Source organism: Phaseolus vulgaris, chromosome 4 (assembly GCF_000499845.2).
Source record: "Phaseolus vulgaris cultivar G19833 chromosome 4, P. vulgaris v2.0, whole genome shotgun sequence".
In the NCBI taxonomy this organism is placed as follows: domain Eukaryota; kingdom Viridiplantae; phylum Streptophyta; class Magnoliopsida; order Fabales; family Fabaceae; genus Phaseolus; species Phaseolus vulgaris.
Genome location: NC_023756.2, coordinates 24060529 through 24082024, shown reverse-complemented (window position 1 = coordinate 24082024; position 21496 = coordinate 24060529). Strand labels below are relative to the sequence as shown.

The window sequence follows — 21496 nt, the reverse complement described above, 5'->3', positions numbered from 1 at the left end:
AAAATCGTTGGGTTATTTTGGTTTGATATTTTTATTATTTGTCACCTACTTTTTTATATGTGCACCTTCTAAAAGTAACGGGGTTTTTCAAAACCGTCGGAAATAACAGAGGTTTTCAAATCGTTGGAAATAACGGGGGTTTGAAAATCGTCGGATAATAACAGGGGTTTGAAAACCGCCGGTAAGTAATTATTTTCCAGGGGTTCATAAAAACCGCCGGTAACTAAGGGAAAAGCAAATCGCGGGTAACGTATTTAATGGGGGTTAAAACCGTCAAAAACGCAAAAAATAACCCCCGTTAAAAATAATTTTTTTGTAATGATTGTTATCCTAAATAGTCACTTTTAATCCTAACTAGTCATATTTTGTTATTGGCCCAAATAAAAGCCCAAAAACCTATGCTACTTGGCCCAAATATGTGGTTCAATTATTTTATGCTACTAGGCCCAATACATGGCCCATGAAATCCTAAACAACTTTAGACAATTTATTTAAGCTAAAACTTGGCCCACAAATAATGTTGACTAGTTAGCAGAAACTCAGTCTTCTTGTGTTCTTCTGACCAAAGCTCTAGTTTATGTTTTGATGACGTAGAGAGCTTCTTGGATATGTTTGTACATTCCTTCACCCTAGAGTTATCCTCTTGATTGGGCCTACAAAAAATAAACAAAAGCCCGGGTGTGTGTGGCTGGACGGTTTCCATCATAGGTGGTCTTCAAACCCGGGTGGTTGTGATACAAAGATTTCTTCATTCACTATTCCATTTAGGAAAGCGCTCTTCCCGTCCATTTGAAGTAGCTTGAATCCATTCATGCATGAAAAGGCCAGTAAGAGTCTCACAACTTCTAACCTTGCTACTGGTGCGAAAGTCTCATCATAATCTATCCCTTCTTCTTGGTTTTATCCCTTAGCAACAAGTCTTGCCTTGTTCCCTGTGATGACCCCTAAATCATCTTATTTTTTTTCTTTTGAAAACCCATTTTGTTCCTATGACATTCATTTAAGTTGTTATAGGAACCAAAACCATACATTATTCCTTACAAATTGGTTGAGCTCCTCATGCATAGCAACAGTCTAATGTTCATCTTTGAGTGCATCATTGATTGTCTTTGGTTCAATCTTGGAGACACACGTTGTATGATTGCAGAAGTTTGCTACAGTCCTTCTTGTAGACACACCCTTATTGATCTTCCCAATGATGTTTTCAACAGAGAGATCTCTGGGGATCCTCCACTCTTTTGGAAGATCACATTGTTGCAGATTTTCAATTGGTTGTTTCGCATAATCAACCAGTTGATTTTCTGTACAGTTTTCCAGATTCATCAAAAGGTTATTCCACTCATCTTCTTTTGTATTGATCTTTGTTGGACCTTGCTCAAAATTGGTAGTTTCATAAAAAAAATAAGCACAAATTCTTCTACAGTCATAAGTTTCTTATTGTAAACTTTATATGCATGACTAGATAGAGAGTAACCAAGGAAAATACCATTGTCAACTTTTGCATCAAACTTACCAAAATTTTCTTTACCATTGTTTAGGATGTAGCATTTACATCCAAATAACTTTAGGTGTCCTATGTGAAGCTTCCTTCCATTTAGCAGTTCATATGGAGTCTTTTTCAGAATTGGCCTGATAAGAACACGATTCATCACATAGCATGTTGTACTTATCGCATCAGCCCAAAAGCACTTAGGTAAGGATGATTCATTCAAAATTGTTCTTGCTAGTTCTTCAAGTGATCTGTTCTTCCTTTCCAGCACTCCATTTTGCTGAGGTGTCCTTGGTGTAGAGAAGTTGTGGAAGATGCCTAGCTTGTCACAAAAGGTGTTGAATTTCTCATTCTGAAATTCTCCACCATGGTCACTCCTAATTGCACCAATGTTGTTGCAACAGGTGTTTTGTAGCCTCTTGGCTAGCTTCTTGAATTCAGAATAAGCCTCCCTTTTTGAATTTAAGAATATGGTCCATGTAAACCTGGAAAAATATCTACTACAATAAGAGCATAATAATCCCCTCTAAGGCTCATAGTTCTTGAAGAACCAAAAAGATCCGTAAGTAGTAGCTCAAGTGGTTTTCATTACCTATGGTGCCTTTTCCAAGGATCTTTCCTTTGTTATTGTCTCCATAGTGTAGAGCATGGGAGCTTTGATGTTTCAAATCTATGATGAAGGTTGAAGTTGTGCTGCTTTTGGTTTGGTCTTAGTCTAGGTTGTTTAGAATCCTTGTAAAGATCATTCTTAGTCCCTTGCACAAGCTTGCTCAATCTGTTTTAAAAGAGAAAAGTGTTTTTCTAAGCAAAGAGAAAAACAACCGATTGAAACCTCGATATAATCGGTTGTTTGTCACTTAGCTTGTTTGAAGGTTTTAAAACTGTTTTTGAATTGGTTAAATAACTGCCTAACCAATTCAACCGGTTAAAGAATTGGTTAAATAGAGCCTTCGCGATCCTCTACAACTACCTTGGGCACCCTCCCTCCGTAGATGTTTTCCTTTACTTCTTCAATTCCAAGAACCCAGGAAAGAAGTTGTGGCTGAGCTTCAACGGGGTGGTGGGGAGGGTCCTCTTGACTCTTTTTCAGTAGTCATACAAAGGCTTCAAGAAGAAGTTCTTGAAGATTTGTTGTAGTATCCACGACCCCACCCTTCTAGACGGGTTTCCCTTTTATTGGTGAAGAAGCCTGGACTAAAAAAGCCAAGGAGTCTGGAGGACCTAACTCCGCTAGATTGTGAGATGTGTCAACTACTCTCAGGCTTGGGAGTGGTGTTTGACACCGCCAAGTTGATCAAGCTTGAATTTTGCGCCAAAGCTCTTAAGAGCTATATTGGTACCTTTACCATTTTTGTCTCACCCTTGTCTTTTATCTGTTCATTGTTTGTTAACTGCATGTTGTGTGGAGTCATCTCCTTATGCCTTGTTGCTATTTTTGTGCAGACATGACCATCAATGCAGATAAGAAAAAGAAGCTGACCGAGCTGCTCACCAAGCAAATGGTCGTTGCTGCTAGCGCGAGAACTTCAAACGAAAGGGGGTGGTGGTGGAGACTGTCTCGGAGGGTGAGGAGACTGGATCTGACCTTGTCTTCAAAAGGCATAGGGCGGATGATGTCGTGGCACCCTCGCATTTTGCGTCTGGCGGCCTCACTCCAACCTTCATGGACAATCCTCCAAGCACCTCTTCCCCTCGCGACCTTGTCGTGATTGAAGGCGAGGAGGAGAGCGCTCCCGAAGACCCCCAGGAACCACCCTTTGCTGTCGAGCTCCCTGCCATCCTCCAACAGGCCCTCAAGCGCTTCCAGGATAAGGAGATGGTGGAAAGCTTGGGTGGCAACCTCCTCCAAGACCGCGTGGCTCAGGTCCTTGGAGACTTCCTTGTCGCGTCCAGCCTTGCTCTGAGCCAGGCGCAAGATGCACAAAACTTGTGGGCTGAGAATGCGAAGCTGAAGGAAGATCACCCTCAAAACCAAAGCCTTCTCTAACTGCGAAACCGCCAGGTATGCGGAGTTGGGGAGTCTTTGTCAATCCGAGAGGGAGGTCAAAATACTTCTCTTTGAGAAGTCCTAGGAGGTCGTCCAATTGGAAGCGAAGATCTTGCCTCTCCGCAACAAGGTGGTTGATCTGGAGGAGAAGGTCGAGGGGATGCAGGCCCAAATGACCAAACTGGAGGAGAGGGCCACCCAACGGGGAGTCCAGTTGGGGTAGGTGGAAGGGGAGGCTCGCTGAGAAGATCGAGCTCTTCAAGAAGACAGAGGAGGAACTCAACAACGATGTTGTCGATGCTTATGGCGAGGGGTTCCAAGATGTCATGGCTCAGTTTGCTTGCGTGCATCCTGAGGTGGATCTTACCTCCTTCGCAGAGTCTAAGTGTGTCGTTGATGGGGGAACTCATGCTTAGAGAGTAACCATCTCGTAATTCAGTCTTCTTGGGTTTCGTGCTTTGCACTTATGAACATATTTATGAGCATTTGCTATTCCTTTAACCTCTTTGCCTTTTAGCTTCTTTTACTTGCATTAACTTTGACTAATAGCGTCTTTGACATAGGTTTACTTCTTAGGTAGCGCGTTTGATCACATTTGCCTTACTCTTGACCTTTATTGTCTTCAAAGCACTGATGATACGTGCACAAACCTTTTAACTAGCCTAGCCTTTGTCGTTCGAGGATAAGGAAACTCCTTTTGCTGTTTTTGATCTTTTTTGTGTAGGGTAAGGGAAAGGTCTCCTTGCTGATCTCTCCTCTACCCTCTTTGGGTCATCGGGCATGTCTTGTTAGTAATGTTGGCGAACCACACTGTCCTTGACCTTGCTTCGTGAGGGAAATAGAGAATCTGACTGTTGAACCATACTGTTCGACCTTGGCGTTCCCACGCAAGAGGGAGGCTCATAGAGGAACCATACTATTCCCAACCTTGGCGTTTCTAACCAAAGAGAACGGCTCGCACCTGACCTCGTCCTCGCCCATGGGGCAAGGGAGGATGCAACTGTTGAACCATGTTGTTCAACCTCAGTGTTCCCACGCAAGAGGGAGGCTCACTAAGGAACCATACTATTCACAACCTTGGTGTTTCTAACCAAGTGAACGGTTCTTAACTGGCCTCGTCCTCGCCCATGGGGTGAGGGACGTTTTTACTTACCGCAACCTTGCTGAACGAAGTCAAGGGACAGGTCTGAACAAGTGACCGCAACCTTGTTGTAAAAAGTCAAGGGATAGGTCTTAACTGTTGAACCATACTATTCTCAGCCTTGGTGAACTCACGCAAGAGAGAGGCTCACTGAGGAACCATACTACTTCTGATCTTGATGTATCACTTCAAGGGAGAGGTTCATTAATCGTCGAACCATACTATTCTTGGCCTTGGTGAACTCACGCAAAAGGGAGGCTCACTAAAGAACCATACTACTTCCGCTTTTGGTGTATCACTTCAAAGGAGAGGTTCATTAACTGCACTGCACAACAAATTTCTTAACTGAATAACTGAAATTTTATTGGGTGACCTCGTTAAAAAACCCTTGTAAGGGAAAAAGAGTGTCCCCTAATAATGTGTACAATGCAAACAACTTAACTGAAATAAAACTAAAGGTTGGTCACGTTCCAAGTAGGAGGAATCGCCCCACCTTTTAATTTCTTGAGCCTGTATGCTCCGTTCCCAAGGGCCTCCGTCACTCTGAAAGGACTAGTCCACTTGGGGGACAACTTGTTCTCTAGCTGGTACGGGTGGGCCTTTCGCATCACCAGGTCGGCGACCTGGAACTGTCGAGGTCTCATCTTGGAGTTGTACTTGTACTCCACCCTTCTCTTAAAGGCTTCAGCCTTGATCCTTGCTTCCTCCCTTACCTCGTCCAGTAGGCCGAGGTTCACCTTCCTCTCTTCATTGGACTCTTCGAAAATAAAGTTCTGGAAACGTGGCGAGTTCTCCTGAATTTCTACTGGAATCATCGCGTCTGAATCGTACACCAAGCTAAATGGTTTTTCTCTGGTTGTGGACTGGGGAGTAGTGTGGTAAGCCCACACAATTCTAGGAACTTCTTCTACCCAGATTCCTTTGCCTTTGTCTAGCCTTCTCTTCAGACCTCTGAGCAGAACTCGATTGGCAGACTCGACCTGCCCGTTCGTCTGGGGGTGTTTGACTGACGCGAACACCTGTTTCACTCCCAGCTCTGTACATAACTTGCCCAATTGCTGGCTTGCAAACTGGGTACCATTGTCAGATACCAATCTCTTTGGGATTCCAAAGCGGCATACTATGTTTTTTCACACAAAGTGTTGGATTTTTGTGGGTTGTAATCTACGCTACTTGCTCGGCCTCTATCCACTTTGTGAAGTATTCTATGGAAACCACGAGGTACTTCATCTGCCGCAGTGTCAAAGGAAAGGGCCCCAGAATGTCGATCCCCCAAGTATGAAATGGCCATGGGTTGTAGATCGACCTCAACTCTTCTGGGGGTGCCTTCTGCAAGTCGGCGTGTTGCTGGCATTGCTTGCACCGTTGTGCATACCTCGTGCAATCTTCCCTCATGGTTGGCCAATAATATCCTGCGCGAATAGCCTTTGACGAGAGGGATCGGCCGCCGACGTGGCTACCGCATATCCCCTCATGCAGTTTTGCCATAATGCACGTGCATTGCTCACCACTTACACACACCAGGTTAGGGTGGGTGAACCCATGCCTGAACAAATTTCCATCGATCAAGGTGTACTTGCTCGAATTTTTCTTGATTTTTTTGCCCTCTGAGGGCTCTAGCGGGAGTATTCCATTGGCCAAATAGTGTTGGTAGGGTGTCATCCAAGTTTCTCCTGTTTCGATTTGGTAAACCTGCGATGACATTTTCCCAGCAACCGGGTACACGCTTTATTTTGGGCATTTTCAACGTCTCCTGCGTTAACAACCGATGACTCCTCCTCACCCCTTGCGATGTGCTGATCTGCTGGACTTCGACCATATTGTCTGCGGTAGTTCGAGGTGTCCTCAGGGTCTCTTGAATTACTTTCCTTTGTGGCTACAACAGATCCTTGCCTCGTACTCCTCATACGTTGGTAAAAAAACTCTCACGATTGTGAGTGGGACATTATTTTAATGGGCCCCACGGTGGGTCCCAAATGTTCCTATCGTTTGACTCGCTTTGCTGGTTGACTCAAACGATAGCCTTTGACCCTCCTATCTACGCCTGAGAATCGTTCTTCCTTGATCAAAGAATCTCTCACCTGCAAATACAAAGGGCGCCTTGATGGTCGTTTGCACTCAGACGCTCAAGTCAGTATAAGGGCAAAGAAACACCAAGTGTATAAAGTAATTTCAATCTTAGAAACTGTGTACCTTGCTAGGGTTGTTAACACCCTTTATATAGATTGAAACTAGGGTTTACCTTTGGGCTATTGCCCTTGTCTAGGGTTCCTTAGAGAATGTCCATGCGCCGCTATTACATAATCTAAGCATAATCTGGCCCATGGAACTTCCCTTAACTGGAGTGAAATGACTAACAAAATGGTCGTTTGGGTACCAACATGTGCACCAAATCTCTGGGGCCATCTGTTTCACAGGTTCGCTAAGTATTCACGTGCCATGCATGCAACTTCCTTTCGAAACCCTAACCCTAATGAGCCTTAGTGCTTCCAGGAGCTATTCACTCGTGTCGCGCCTTAACGCGCTATACATACCACTTGCATGAATCCCTCGTGACTTAGGCTTTCCTCATATCTGATGCTTTTAACTGATAACTTAGTATAATTCTAGGGCCCACCTTATGTGGCCCAACACAACGTTCAGACCGCCGATGTCCGATCTCTCCCTCTGTTGGCGAGGTTCGATGTCGATCTCCAACATCGGGGTTTGTGGTACCGATACCCGAAGACTGACCATTACTGATGGCATTGAGCTCTTCTCTTTTGTGGTTTTTGGGTGGTTTGCGGAAGCTTTGTGGTTTGTTGATGGAACAAGGCCCTCCTAAGAGGTGTGGGTGCCTTGAAGGTGCATGAAGAGTGTGAGATTAGTGAGGTTCGGTCAGCCCCTTTGAAGGTGTAAGGATTGAAGACTAAAACCTAGATTCTAGGCAAGGAGTAATGTATGGCTCAAGTTTGGCAGCATAACAATACTCTATTCAATCTTGAAATACATGAGGTTGGCTCCTCCTTTTATAAGCTAAGGAGGACCTGATATGATGACCTAAATGATGAGCAAATGCAAACCAAATGAAATGTAAAAGAGTAGCACATGGAGGCACATGGAGCACATGGCACATGGGTGCACATGACCTCCTAACTTGCACATGGACGTCCTAGATTAGTGGAGAGCTTCTAGAAACCGTAGCTAATCTAGGTTAACTCCTCCTTAATCCTAATTTGCAGAATTTAAACAAAGGTTCACTAGGTTATGCTATTTACACCACAATTAAGACTAAGCTACACTTTGTTGGACCTTCTTGGACGTCACCCTTCTTGGATGTCAACTCTCTTAGACGCTCCTTGTGTGGCCTAGACGCTTTTTGTGTGGCCTAGACGCTTCTTGTGGGTACCCTCTATGCAAGGTTGGTCCTAGATGCTCTCTTGGTTGCCTTTCATGCAAGGTTGGTCCTAGACGCTCTTTTGGGTGTTGGGGCCTCTTCCATCATCCCCTCCCTCTTGAAAAGGATTTGTCCTCAAATCCAATGTTTTTTCTTCACTAGGGGGATGAATGTGGCTGGATGGTGTCCATCATCTCCTCCTTCTTGAGAAGATCTATCCTCAGATCTACAGACTTGATCTTGAATAGAAGCCTCTTGCTTCGTCAATGTTTGTCCTCCCGGATCAAATGTCCATCTATGGGAATCTTGAAACAAAGCAAAGGAGTTAGTGTGAGCAATTGGAGAAAACGTATTTGTATGAAGTTGCCATTTTTGTTTTTCTTTTGTTTTTGGCAACTTTTCACAATATTTCCCTTTTTTATGGTTGTATGTGTCCTCTAATCCTCTTATGTTTTGTAAAATTTCCAATAGTAGTTACTTTTTCCTTAGGCATAGTTCCTTTAGGAGGTGATAACAACTTAAAAAGAGAAAGAGGACTATGTTCACATACAACTTCAAATGTAGAAATATTAGTAGTCTTGTGGACTACTCTATTGTATGCATGCTCAATAGAAAAAGGATACTCATCCCAAGAGTTGTGGTTGTCTCTTATGATTACTCTAGGCATAGTAGAAAGAGCTAGGTTTTCAATTGTATTTTGACCATTCTTTTGAGGATGATAAGAATTTAAAGTGTACAACTTAGTTGCAAGTTTTCCCAAGAGAATCCTCAAATCATGGGTTGCGAAATTTGGAGCTCTATCCAACACTATGCTTAAGGATAAACCATGAAGATGTATCACTTCTCTAGAGAAGAGTTTATCCATATTCATGAAAATGGAATCAAAACCTTTTATTGTCCTAGGAAGCTCTAATGTGAAATTTAGGCTTATGTCTTCCCATGGATCATTTGCAAAAGGTGAAGGAGTATAGAGTTCATGAGACATTGCCTTAGGTGTAGTTTTAAAACAAGAGATGTATCTAGGGTAATGTCTTTGAACATCTTTTCTCATGGGTGACAAAAGTTTTCCTTTTAAAAGCTCTAGAGTTTTATCAACTCTAATTTGGCCCATGAGTCCTCCTTCATGAAGAATTTTTCTCTTATGTGTAAAGGTAGTCTCGTTGTTACAACCATTGTTTATGAGAATTTGTACACTTTGCAATGGTTGTCTCAACAAGACATGACAAGTTTCTTTAGGTACTACCTCACATAAAAATTTGTCTTTGTAGATGCCTATAGATAACTTGACCTTCACTTGGTGATATCTTAGCACATATGAGAAATAATCCACTACATTTTTATCTATGCAAGCCTCTTTTAAGGATTCTTTCTTTTTCACTAGGCTTGCAAGTGTTCCTTTACAAAAGGTAAGGCTAGGTTGTTCAACAAGAAGCATATTTTCAAAGGTATTTTCAACTTTTCCTTCTTGTTGAATGACCTTGTGGGAAGGAACACTCTTCTCCCACGCCTTTTGCTTTCCAAGGGTTTTCTCTTGCTTTTCTATTTTTAATATGCTTGTAAGGGGTGTTATAAGATATTCCTTATTCTTTCTAGATTCACACCACCCCTCACTTGACTTTTCTTTTTCTTTTTCTTTAGCTTCCCTTTTGTCTTCCTCTCTTTTCTTTTGTATCTTTCTTTCCTTCTTTACTTTATGGGAAGCAAACAAATTTTCTACCCTCATTTCCCAATCTAAGCAAGCTTCTACATTTTCTTTTCCATGGAAATGGGGTAGGTCTACCCTAACCTCTCTTAGGCTTTCTTGTTCTCTTCTATCTCTTCTATGTCTTCTAGGTGGTACTTGATAATAATAATTTATTCTAAGGCTTCCCTCCCCAAAAGAATCATGATCTTTAGAGATAGATGCATGAGAATGTATTTTTTTTTTTTTTTAGATTTCTCTTCCTTTGCTTTAGTCAATTCGTTAATTTTGGCCTCATTATCCAATTGTCTATTTGAAATTAATTGAACGTCCTTGGAAATTTGTTTTAAAAGAGATTTTAAGGACTTCATATCACTTGCAATAGATTTAGAGGAGTGGGAAGACATGACTAAAGCTTTGTGTATAGAAACGTTTTACTTTAAGAAAGATGAGGAAAGTTAATGAAGGTAGTTTTCCAGGTAAGAGAGGTGAGTCACAATGGACTACTTAAATACCAAGTTTTTGCCTTAGCCAAAAACTATCCCTCAAGATCTTCACACAAATCTTTCTCTTGGTAAATCACTTAAAACAAAATGAGGATGTAGAATTCAAATTTTTAATGCAAGAAACAATGCAAGCTATCTAACAACCCAAGAAAAATCATCAAAGATTAAAACAAAACTAAACAAAAGCAATTAAGCGAAGTTAAACAAAAGCAATTGGCGTAATTAAAGCAATTAACAAGCTAAGCTTGAAAGTTTAAGCTAGTCGGCCCTAGGTGAGGCTTCTTGGACACTTGGAGCCCTTGAAGACACACTCACCGTCTAATTGCGTGATTAACAAGTAATTAACAAGAGTTAAATTGCAAAGAAATTAAATGGCACTCCCTTTGTTGTTTTTCTAATTGCACTCCCTTTGTTGTTTCTTCTTTGTTGGGCCTTCCAAGGTGTGTGGTGTATTTAGTATGTGTTTGTTGCTGCCCCTTGCCTTTGATCCTCTTGGGATTAGGTAATTAAATTCTTCAATCCAGCACCTATTAAGCAAAGCTAGACTCCCCTCAAGTCAATTTCCACTCAACAAGTACCAATTGAGATTTAATCCACCACAAAGCTTAGAGGTCAAAGAAAGAAAGCAAGAAACAAATTAATTTGAAAAAAAAAACAGTACCACACAAATGGAATTAAATGTGACACAACTTAGAAAGAGTTCAAATGAAATTAGACAAGCAAATAAAAAGGCACTCAAAGAAATGGATGGCACACAAAAAGGAACCTATGGAATAGCACTAGATTTGATTTAAAATCCAAAAACAGCACCACTGAAACAATATGTTGTGGTCCAGAAAGCGTGACTTTCACAGATTTATGCTGAGCTGGATTTTTAATATTTGCTTCTGAAAATTGATACTCAAATAAATCAAAATCTTAACAGATTTTTGGCATTGGTTTCACTCCAAATGCATGCACCAATTAATTTTAATAATTTTTTAAAAAACAGTGCTCAGAACCGCCAGATGTAGCGTTAAGATTGCACACTTTTTTTGTAATATTTATCTTTTTTTTCTATTTCTTTTTTTCAACTGATTTTTTTTTGTTCTTTTGCTAACACCTCAATCTAGTGAAATCCAGAGGCTCAGAATTTTCTTATGTTGTATTTAATTTTCATAAGAAAAATTAGCCAAAACAGAATGGTGGAAAACAGAGGATTCTGAAAATCTGGAATAAAAAACAGAAAGATATACCAACATAAACACAATGGAATTAATGTAATGGAATTTGTGTGGATCTAGCACACAAATATGAACTCAAACTAAAAATTAAAAAGCACCAAAGGATCAAAACAAAACAGATTTCAGATCAAGCATTCAAACAAAAACAAGAAACAAATAAACCAAGAAAAGTACTACTAGGATTTGTTGACAAATATGGAAACACATGACTTACACAAAACAAATGGATTCATAAAATGAAAAGACTCAAGAACATCATATGACCCAAATGAAATTTCAAGCAAGACTCAAATACCTAAAAAATAAAAATAAAAAAACAGCAACACAATGTACCAAGAATCCTACACAAAATTGAAAATAGATGTTCAAGCACAATTTTGAACAAAACCCACCGATTGAAATGAATAAACAAGCATTCAAATCATATTAAAACACAAAAACAGCAAGACAACTTGGAATAAAGATGAACAACTTGGAGAAAGAAGAACTCAAAAAGAAAATTGCAAAGAGATACTCATCTTTGAAGAACCATAGCTCATGATACCAAATGATGGCATTGAGCTCTTCTCTTTTGTGGTTTTTGGGTGGTTTGCGGAAGCTTTGTGGTTTGTTGATGGAACCAGGCCCTCCTAAGAGGTGTGCGTGCCTTGAAGGTGCATGAAGAGTGTGAGATTAGTGAGGTTCGGTCAGCTCCTTTGAAGGTGTAAGGATTGAAGACTAAAACCTAGATTCTAGGCAAGGAGTAATGTATGGCTCAAGTTTGGCAGCATTACAATACTCTATTCAATCTTGAAATACATGAGGTTGGCTCCTCCTTTTATAGGCTAAGGAGGACCTGAAATGATGACCTAAATGATGAGCAAATGCAAGCCAAATGAAATGTAAAAGAGTAGCACATGGAGCACATGGCACATGGGTGCACATGGCCTCCTAACTTGCACATGGACGTCCTAGATTAGTGGAGAGCTTCTAGAAACCGTAGCTAATCTAGGTTAACTCCTCCTTAATCCTAATTTGTAGAATTTAAACAAAGGTTCACAAGGTTATGCTATTTACACCACAATTAAGACTAAGCTACACTTTGTTAGGGCTTCTTGGACGTCACCCTTCTTGGATGTCAACTCTCTTAGACGCTCCTTGTGTGGCCTAGACGCTTCTTTTGTGGCCTAGACGCTTCTTGTGGGTACCCTCTATGCAAGGTTGGTCCTAGATGCTCTCTTGGTTGCCTTTCATGCAAGGTTGGTCCTAGACGCTCTTTTGGGTGCTGGGGCCTCTTCCATGAATTACCCTGATAGGCGTACCTAGGGCCCACCTCACGTGGCCCACCTTTACCATCATGCACCGGTGTGCGATGTTTGAGGTCAGTCGCTGGAGTCGATGACCGAGGACTGGTCAGGACAAATATATTTTATTATATTATTATATTATTAAAAATTAATTATTGAAATGATTTTTTTTAAAACGTGAAAGAATTAAATTTTAAATTTACCATTTTATGTTTTACCACATTAATTTTCTGTCACATTACAATTTTTAACTTTTTTTTTCTGTTTTATCACTTGAAAAAACTGTTCCTGTCACGTAAGTGTCTTTTTGCACATCTTACGTGACTTTTCGCACGTCTCTTGAGTGTGGGTTGCCTTCAGCTTCTCAACAGTTGTAGGGTCGATGCGGGTTGTGATGCTAGATGGACCCCCCTCTACCAACTTCTTCTTCATCTCTTTATTCTCCTTTCGGAGAGCAAGAATCTTATCTTCATTCTTCTACTTCATCTCCTCATTCTTTTTCTTCATCTCGGTCATATCTCTCTGTAGAGACATCAAAAGCGTCATCTGCTTAACATCAAACATTCTCTCGTTCACCATGCTTCTAGTTGACACCATTTAATTCCTTCTTCGCATTGATTCTTTTGGCCCAACGGTGGGCGTCAATTTTTCTTGAACGAGATTGGAACCAATAAAACTATTGAACCGCTCATGGGTCGGTCGGTCTGCACCTTACTCCCTCTCTAATGAACTCCAACAACTCTCGCTCTCTCCTTCCTCGTCTCCGTAAACTTCGGCCTCGGATGGTACCTGCAAAAGGCAAACCGAGGGTCAAACTTCCACACTCGACACTCAGTATTTAGTATTAAATGATTGCGTACCTGATCCTTTGGGATCTATGCTTATTTATATAACTATTGTGGGCCCTATGTTGTTATTCGACCTAATAAAAGCAGATTAATCTGTACTGGTCATTGATTAACTTCGTCATTAGTTGTGTCAGTTGACCTGAACCGGGTGCTAAGTCTCATGTTCAGTCATAACGACCTGACCGGTACAAATTATTTTATTATATTATTATATTGGATATTTCACCAAAATGGTGCACTTTTTTCATATTTACCTAAATGGGCAAAAGCAGAAAAAAATTACAAGAATGGGCAATTCTTGGTCAAAGTTGTCAATGGTGTAGGCAACATCAATTAAATTTATTAATCAGTCTACTTTTTGTTTTTTAATTAAAGTTTCTAATTGGATTGACAACTTCACTTTAAATAAAATTGGACATGGGATTAGCAATTTTTCTCAATTAAAGTTTCCAATTCGGCTGACAAGTTCAGTTGATTTTTTTTTTCTTTCAAAAGATATGACAATTAATATTTTTGAAAATAAAAATATATAGTTAATATTTTTATTTTAATTATAACATTAAAATTTAATTTTTTTATTTAAGAAAATGATATGTAAAGTTGAAGAATTAAAATTACTTTTTTTTATAATAATTTTAAATAAATTGGGTTAAAAATGAGTTGTTTGATAAATTAAAAATTTTACTATTTTCTAAATATTGTTAAAGTTAAAAAATATACTTATAAGTATGTGATATGATTTATGTATAAATTTTTAGATTATATAATATATGAAAGTATAAATTATATAATATGTAAAAAATAATAATATACATGTATTTATCTAAAATAAATGTATTAAAAATTAAATGAAAATATTGAATAAAAGTCATTAAAAGAAGATGATATTAAATATTTGATGAGAACTGTACCGTCCCTCATCCGGGCGTTGACTAAGTCAAGGTCAAAGTCAACGCCAGGAGTCAAAGTCAACACAAGGCGTTGCCTAGATGAAGAGACGCCAAGTGTCAGCATCGTCAAGAGGAAGCGTCGCCTAGGTGTAGGCGCCGCCCAACCAGGGCGTCGCCAGACCAAACATTACTAAAGCAAGGCAATCACAGTGTGGTTCCCTGATACCCATGGGTAGGAAAAACCATGGAGGGAGCGACGCCGTGGGAAGGCCTCAGGTCCCGATGATCCGGGAGAGTGGTAAAGAGAAGAGAAAGGTGGCTTCAAGGCCATAGTAACAACACCAGTGTAGGGCAGCCTGACTCGTGAAGTACCCCTGCCGCCCCAGAGACGCCTTTGGGACAGATACGACTCAAGAGGAAGGTCACGCCCAGGGTAGCCGGGTGCAGGGTACGAGTGGAAGGCAGATACGCTCTCAAAGTAAGTGACTAGATGACTGGGGGCGTGAGTTGGCACCCAAAAAGTCACCCCTTGCGCAGTAGCACTCCCAGGCGGGAGGACTCACACGTAGAAACGTCCCAGATGGGCAGAAACGCCCCCAGATGGGATCATGGCGTCGTGAGGCCCTCCACGTGTACAACAGCCAGGTCAGAATAGAAACACCCTTTAGTCAGGTACCAGGTAACTAAAGTCATTTAGTACAGTTTCTGTTTCGAGCGTTTAAAGTACTATAAAGGCTCCCAAGCGTTTCAACGTCTTAAATGCGCTACGTTTTCTAATTAGACACGCTGATTGAGTGCGTTACATTTGTGATTAAAAGCGCTTTAAGGCGCTTTAAATGCTTGGGTAGTTTAAATAGCGTTGAGAATGTTGGGAACGGGGTTCGAACTTTTGGCAAATTTTCCAGAGACGCTCTAGTTGCTTGCTCGAGCCTTGAGGTTACGCACAAGGGACTAGGGAAAGATTGTTTGCCAGAACGAGAATATACACACAATACACAGTCCATTTTTAAGACTTTCAGAGTGCCATACGCGGTGCTCAGAGACGGAGGTGCACAGTTTTGGTGTTTCTTGCTGGCTGACTTGAGCGTCGGAGTGCAAACAGCCGTTAGGGCGCCCTTTTGTCCTCTTTTTGTAGGAATCCACAGGTAACCAGTGGGAAGGAGTCCCTAGCTGACGATTGAGGTCGCGCACGAAGACGTCCCAGTCAACCGGACGGAACATTTGGCGCCCACCGTGGGGCCGATATAAAACATCAGTCCCATCACAAGTTCGAGAAGATCTACCAAGTTACAGTAATGTTGGAGGAGGTTGGAGTGACAATGGCCCCCACCAGACGAGGTACAGCATGCGTAGCCCCAGCAGAACTATCCATGCAACAGGTCCTGGAGATAATGAGGGGGCTGCAGCAGGATATGGCGGAGTCGAAGCTGGAACAGGAGCGCATGCAGGCAGATCTCGAAGCCTCGCATGAGAGGAATGAAGAGCTCCGCCGCGTAAATGAGGAGTTGCGCCGGGGCCTGAGAAATGATCGGGGGCAACGTGGACATGACGAGATGGAGAACCATTCCCCACCAAGGGAGTTTTCCACTCCCTTCTCGCAGGAGATTCTAGATGCAGTGATCCCGAACACGTTCGCGGGGCCCAAGGTGATCTTCACCGGGATGGAGGACCCTGAGACGCACCTTGCTGCATTTCACACACAGATGGTCCTGGTAGGCGGTTCTGACGCTGCCAAGTGCAAGCTCTTTATGAGCACCCTGACTGGGATGGCTATGGACTGGTTCATCAGCCTCCCGGACGGTCATATCACATCTTTCCGCCAATTGTCACGATTGTTCAGGGAACAATACTTAGCAAACAAGGCCCCGCCGCCGGTCTCCTATGATTTGTTTGATGTGAAGCAGTATCAAGGGGAGACCCTGAAGGAATACATCAATCGCTTCGGGGCCCAGGTCGTGAAGGTTGGTACGACAGAGGAGCCTATGATCGTGTACGCGTTCGTGAAAGGCGTATGCCCCGGTCCTTTTGGAGAATCCATCATTTGCAACCGCCCTAGGAATTTCGCTGAGCTACGGCGTCGGGCGGTAGAACATATTGCTTCTGAAGGGGAGGTGTGCGTGAAGCGCACCAGCGTCGTACCCTCACGCCCGAGGGGACCGGCACAAGCTCAACCCGCCAGGGTCAATGAGACCACGACAGGAAGAAAGAAACCATATGGGAGACGCCCCTACGAGGCCAGAAAGCCTCAGCCCCGGGGTCCAGCGGGAGGCGATCGCCCGGCCAGAGAAAGAGCGAGACCGGCAAGGTACAACTTTGTGGTGGAGCTGAAGGACCTGATCGTCGTGCCTAATATAGCTGAGAGGCTGAGGCGACCGGCGAAAACTGACAAGGTGTTAGGCCCTCGCAAAGACTCTTGGTGCGAGTTCCATGAGGCTTTCGGGAACCACATTGATAACTGCCTGTCGTTGGGTTACCAGCTGGATGAGCTGGTGAGAACTGGGTTTTTGAAGGATTATGTCGCGGAGCCCACAACGACCGCCACCTTGCCGCCGGCGGAAGAACCAGCACACGAGACGCCGTTTCTCGGCGAGGTTCATACCATAGCTGGAGGTTTTTCCGGCGGGGGACCCACCGCCTCCCAGCGAAAGAAATACGCGAGGGGGGTCAACTCGATTGAAGAAAGGATTTCGGGTGAGCCGTGGGAGTCGGACCTCGTATTCACAAGAGGGGACCTCCGAGACGTGGTGCCGCACGACAATGACCCCGTCTTCATTTCGGTAGTCACAGCCGGAAGAAAGGTGCACAGAGTTCTTGTCGACCAGGGAAGTTCGGCAGACGTCATGTTCTTGTCGACATTTAATAAGTTACGGTTGTCCCCCGACCTGTTGAGGCCCTACACGGGGTGTCTGTATGGGTTTGCGGATAACCAGGTGGAAGTCCGAGGTTACCTGGAGTTGAGGACTACGTTCACGGATGGAGAGGCCTCGCGTACAGAAAGCATCCGGTACCTGGTCGTGAACGCCAACTCCGCCTACAATATTTTGCTGGGCAGGCCGGCGTTGAACCGTTTGAACGCGGTGTCCTCCACACGCCACATGAAGATGAAGCTGCCGGACCTCAGTGGCAAGGTGATAGTCATCAGGTCAGACCAGGAGGAGGCAAGGAAATGCTATGAGAATAGCCTGAAAACGAAGAGAGGCGTGTTCATGGTATATGAGCGTCCGCCGAGCGCGGACACGACGATGATTGAGCCGACGCCCGCTGGGTCGACGCCTAACGAGGTCGTACCCGCGAGGGCGACGCCCGAAGCAGATGCACCCATGGAGGAAGGCCCTGACGACGTGGCGCCCGTGGAAGAGGCGGCGCCCGTCGAGGGTGATAGCAGGGAACAGCCAACGGCTAACTCCGTAGAAAGGGAGATTGGCAGCAAGACGTTTAAGTTAGGAAGTTTGCTGAGCCCAGAAGAACAGGAAGGGGTGGCAGAAGTGATTTTGCGCCACCTAGATGCCTTCGCATGGTCCGCCTCGGATATGCCCGGTATCGACCCTGATTTCCTGTGTCACCACCTCAGCATGGACGCCACGGTCCGCCCCGTGCGCCAGAGAAGGAGAAAGTTCAATGAGGAGCGACAACAGGTGGTGAAGGACGAAACACAGAAGCTGTTGAGGGCTGGCCACATCAGGGAGATTCAATACCCTGAGTGGCTTGCCTATGTCGTCTTGGTGAAAAAGGCGAATGGAAAGTGGAGGATGTGCGTGGACTTCACAGACTTGAATAAGGCGTGCCCAAAGGACTCGTACCCGCTGCCCAGCATCGACGCCTTGGTGGACAATGCGTCCGGCAGCAAGGTGCTGAGTTTCCTGGACGCCTTCTCAGGATACAACCAGATCAAGATGCACCCGAGAGATGAGAACAAAACTGCATTCATGACTGAGACCTGCAGTTACTGCTATAAGGTGATGCCTTTTGGGCTGAAAAACGTGGGCGCCACGTACCAAAGGTTAATGGACAAGGTCCTGGCGCCAATGCTCGGGAGGAATGTGTACGCCTATGTAGACGACATGGTGGTGGCGTCGCAGGATAGGGCGCAACACATGGCGGATCTGGAGGAGTTGTTCGTCACAATATCCAAGTACCGCCTCAAGTTAAACCCTGAGAAGTGTGTTTTCGGGGTAGAGGTCGGTAAGTTCTTGGGTTTTATGCTCACAGAGAGGGGGATAGAGGCGAACCCCGACAAATGCGCAGCGATTATCGCCATGCGAAGCCCGACGTCGGTAAAGGAAGTGCAACAGCTGACAGGGCGGATGGCGGCGCTCTCAAGGTTTGTTTCCGCCGGGGGAGAGAAGGGGCATCCATATTTCCAGTGCCTCAAGAGAAACAGTCGCTTTGCATGGATTGACGAATGCGAAGCGGCTTACATTAAGTTAAAGGAGTACCTGGCGACGCCACCGGTCCTCTGCAAACCGGTAACAGGCGTGCCCCTCCGGTTATATTTTACTGTAACGGAGCGGGCTATCAGCTCTGTGTTAGTCCAGGAGCAGGACCAGAGTCAAAAGCCCATCTATTTTGTAAGCAAGGCATTACAAGGAGCTGAGACGAGATACCAAGCGCTGGAGAAGGCAGCGCTAGCGGTGGTGTTTTCTGCTAGGAGGCTCCGTCATTACTTCCACAGCTTCACGGTGGTGGTGATGACAAACCTCCCTATACAGAAGGTGCTGCAGAAGCCTGACGTGGCGGGAAGAATGGTGCGCTGGGCGGTGGAACTGTCAGAGTTCGACATCCAGTATGAGCCTAGAGGATCCATCAAAGGGCAGGTGTACGCAGATTTTATAGCGGAACTTTCGCCCGGAGATGAGCAAGAGGTGGAAGTGGGCTCGCAGTGGCTGCTCTCGGTTGATGGCTCTTCCAACCAACAAGGGAGCGGTGCGGGAATAGTCTTAGAGGGACCCAACGACATACTGATAGAGCAAGCTCTGCGTTTCGCCTTTAAGGCAAGTAACAATCAGGCGGAGTATGAAGCCCTGATAGCAGGAATGCTCCTGGCCAAGGAAATGGGCGCGCAGAACCTCCTGGTGAAAAGCGACTCCCAGCTGATTACGGGGCAGGTGTCGGGTGAGTTCCAGGCGAAGGACCCACAGATGGCGGCATATCTGAAATACGTCCAGTTGTTGAAGGGAGCATTCAACGCTCTTGAGTTGATACACGTCCCAAGGGAGCAGAATGCCAGAGCTGACCTGCTTGCAAAGCTGGCTAGCTCAGGCAAGGGGGTAGACAGAGGACAGTGATCCAAGAGACTCTCAAAGCTCCGCGTAGATTCGTGGAGGACAACAGGGTGGATGTCCTCCAGATTTATACAACAAGGGGAAGGCCGAGGAGTCATTGCTCTTTGACCCAAGATACGCAGAGGGTGCCCCGCATCAGCACGTACGCGGATGTGCCCAAGGGAGAGCAAATGCAGGTATGTGTTTTAACCGAGGGAGACACCTGGATGACGCCCTACAAGCGATACCTGGCGGATGGGGCTCTCCCAGTGGAGCATGAAGAGGGTAAGAAGGTCAAAAGAAATGCCGCAAGATATACTCTGGTGGATGGGGTGTTGTTCAGGCACGGTTTCACTCACCCTATCCTAACGTGCGTAAGTGGCGACGAGTGCACCAGGATAATGGCGAAGCTACACGAAGGCATCTGCGGGAGCCACGTAGGGGGAAGGTCCCTAGCCTCCAAGGTAATACGCGCAGGTTTCTTCTGGCCAACAGTAAAAGAGGACTGCGCGTGACACGCCCAGCGTTGCAGGCAATGCCAAAAGCACGCCGACTGGCACAAGGCGCCGCCAGAAGAATTGCGATCCATATACAGCCCGTGGCCTTTCCATACATGGGGAATCGACATCCTGGGCCCGTTCCCACTGGCAATCAGGCAGATGAAGTATTTGATCGTCGCCATCGAATACTTCACCAAATGGATAGAGGCAGAGCCCGTAGCACAGATCACCGCGCACAAGGTACAACATTTTGTGTGGAAGAACATTGTGTGCCGCTTTGGCGTACCTAGGCGCTTGATATCCGATAATGGGACCCAGTTTTCCAGTCAGCAGTTGAGAAATCTGTGCGCTGAGGTAGGAATCAAACAAGTGTTCGCATCGGTTGAACACCCCCAGACCAATGGGCAAGTGGAGTCAGCAAACAGAGTTCTGCTGAGGGGGTTAAAGAGAAGGTTAGAGAAAGCCAAAGGGGCGTGGGCGGAAGAGGTACCAAGGATCGTATGGGCATACCACACCACGCCCCAATCCTCTACCATGGAGACGCCTTTCAGTTTGGTGTACGGGTCGGACGCGATGATTCCGGTAGAAATACATGAAAGCTCACCACGTTTTCAAAACTTTGTGGTGGAGGAATCCAATGAAGAAAGGCGGGTAAACCTGGATCTACTAGACGAGGCCAGGGAAGAAGCCAGAATAAAAGCTGAAGCGATGAAGAGAAGAGTAGAGCGGCAATATAGCTCTAAGGTAAAGCCGCGACAGTTTCAGATCGGCGACCTAGTGATGAGGAAAGCCCACCCATACGAGCTGGAGAATAAGCTGTCTCCCAAGTGGACCGGACCCTTTAGAGTTACTGAGGCTAAGGGCAACGGTTCGTACAGCCTAGAGACCTTGGATGGAGGTCCTATCCCGCGCAGCTGGAATGCAGCCAAATTAAAATTTTATTTTAGTTGACTTATGTAAGCAGCCATGTAACAATTTAGTTGAAGGGGATACTTTTTTTCCCTCTCGGGGGTTTTTTAATGAGGTCACCCGAATAAAAGAAAAAACAAGTTTGAGAAAAAGTCGTGCCTTGGTTTTCAGCCTTTACTTTTCTCCGTTTGAAGTAGTGTGAGGCGTCGCCAAGTCAAGGCGTCGCCTAGGTGAAGGCGTCGCCAAGAGAGAAGGCGTCGCCAAGAGAGAAGGCGTCGCCAAGAGAGAAGGCGTCGCCAAGAGAGAAGGTGCCGCCAAGAGAGAAGGCGTCGCCAAGAAGACAGGTGTCGCCTGAGTACAGGCGCCGTTGAGGAACATCAAGAAGGAAAAGCGCACAAT

At 44.6% G+C, this 21496-nt stretch overlaps 1 protein-coding gene across 1 annotated transcript; it reads right to left on the bottom strand.

Moving 5' to 3' along the window:
- Positions 1-5069: 5069 nt before the first annotated feature.
- Positions 5070-5432, bottom strand: LOC137838514 (uncharacterized). Its single transcript, XM_068647759.1, has one exon. It carries the CDS (start codon positions 5430-5432, stop codon positions 5070-5072), a length of 363 nt encoding a protein of 120 aa, XP_068503860.1.
- Between the last annotated feature and the right edge of the window lie 16064 nt (positions 5433-21496).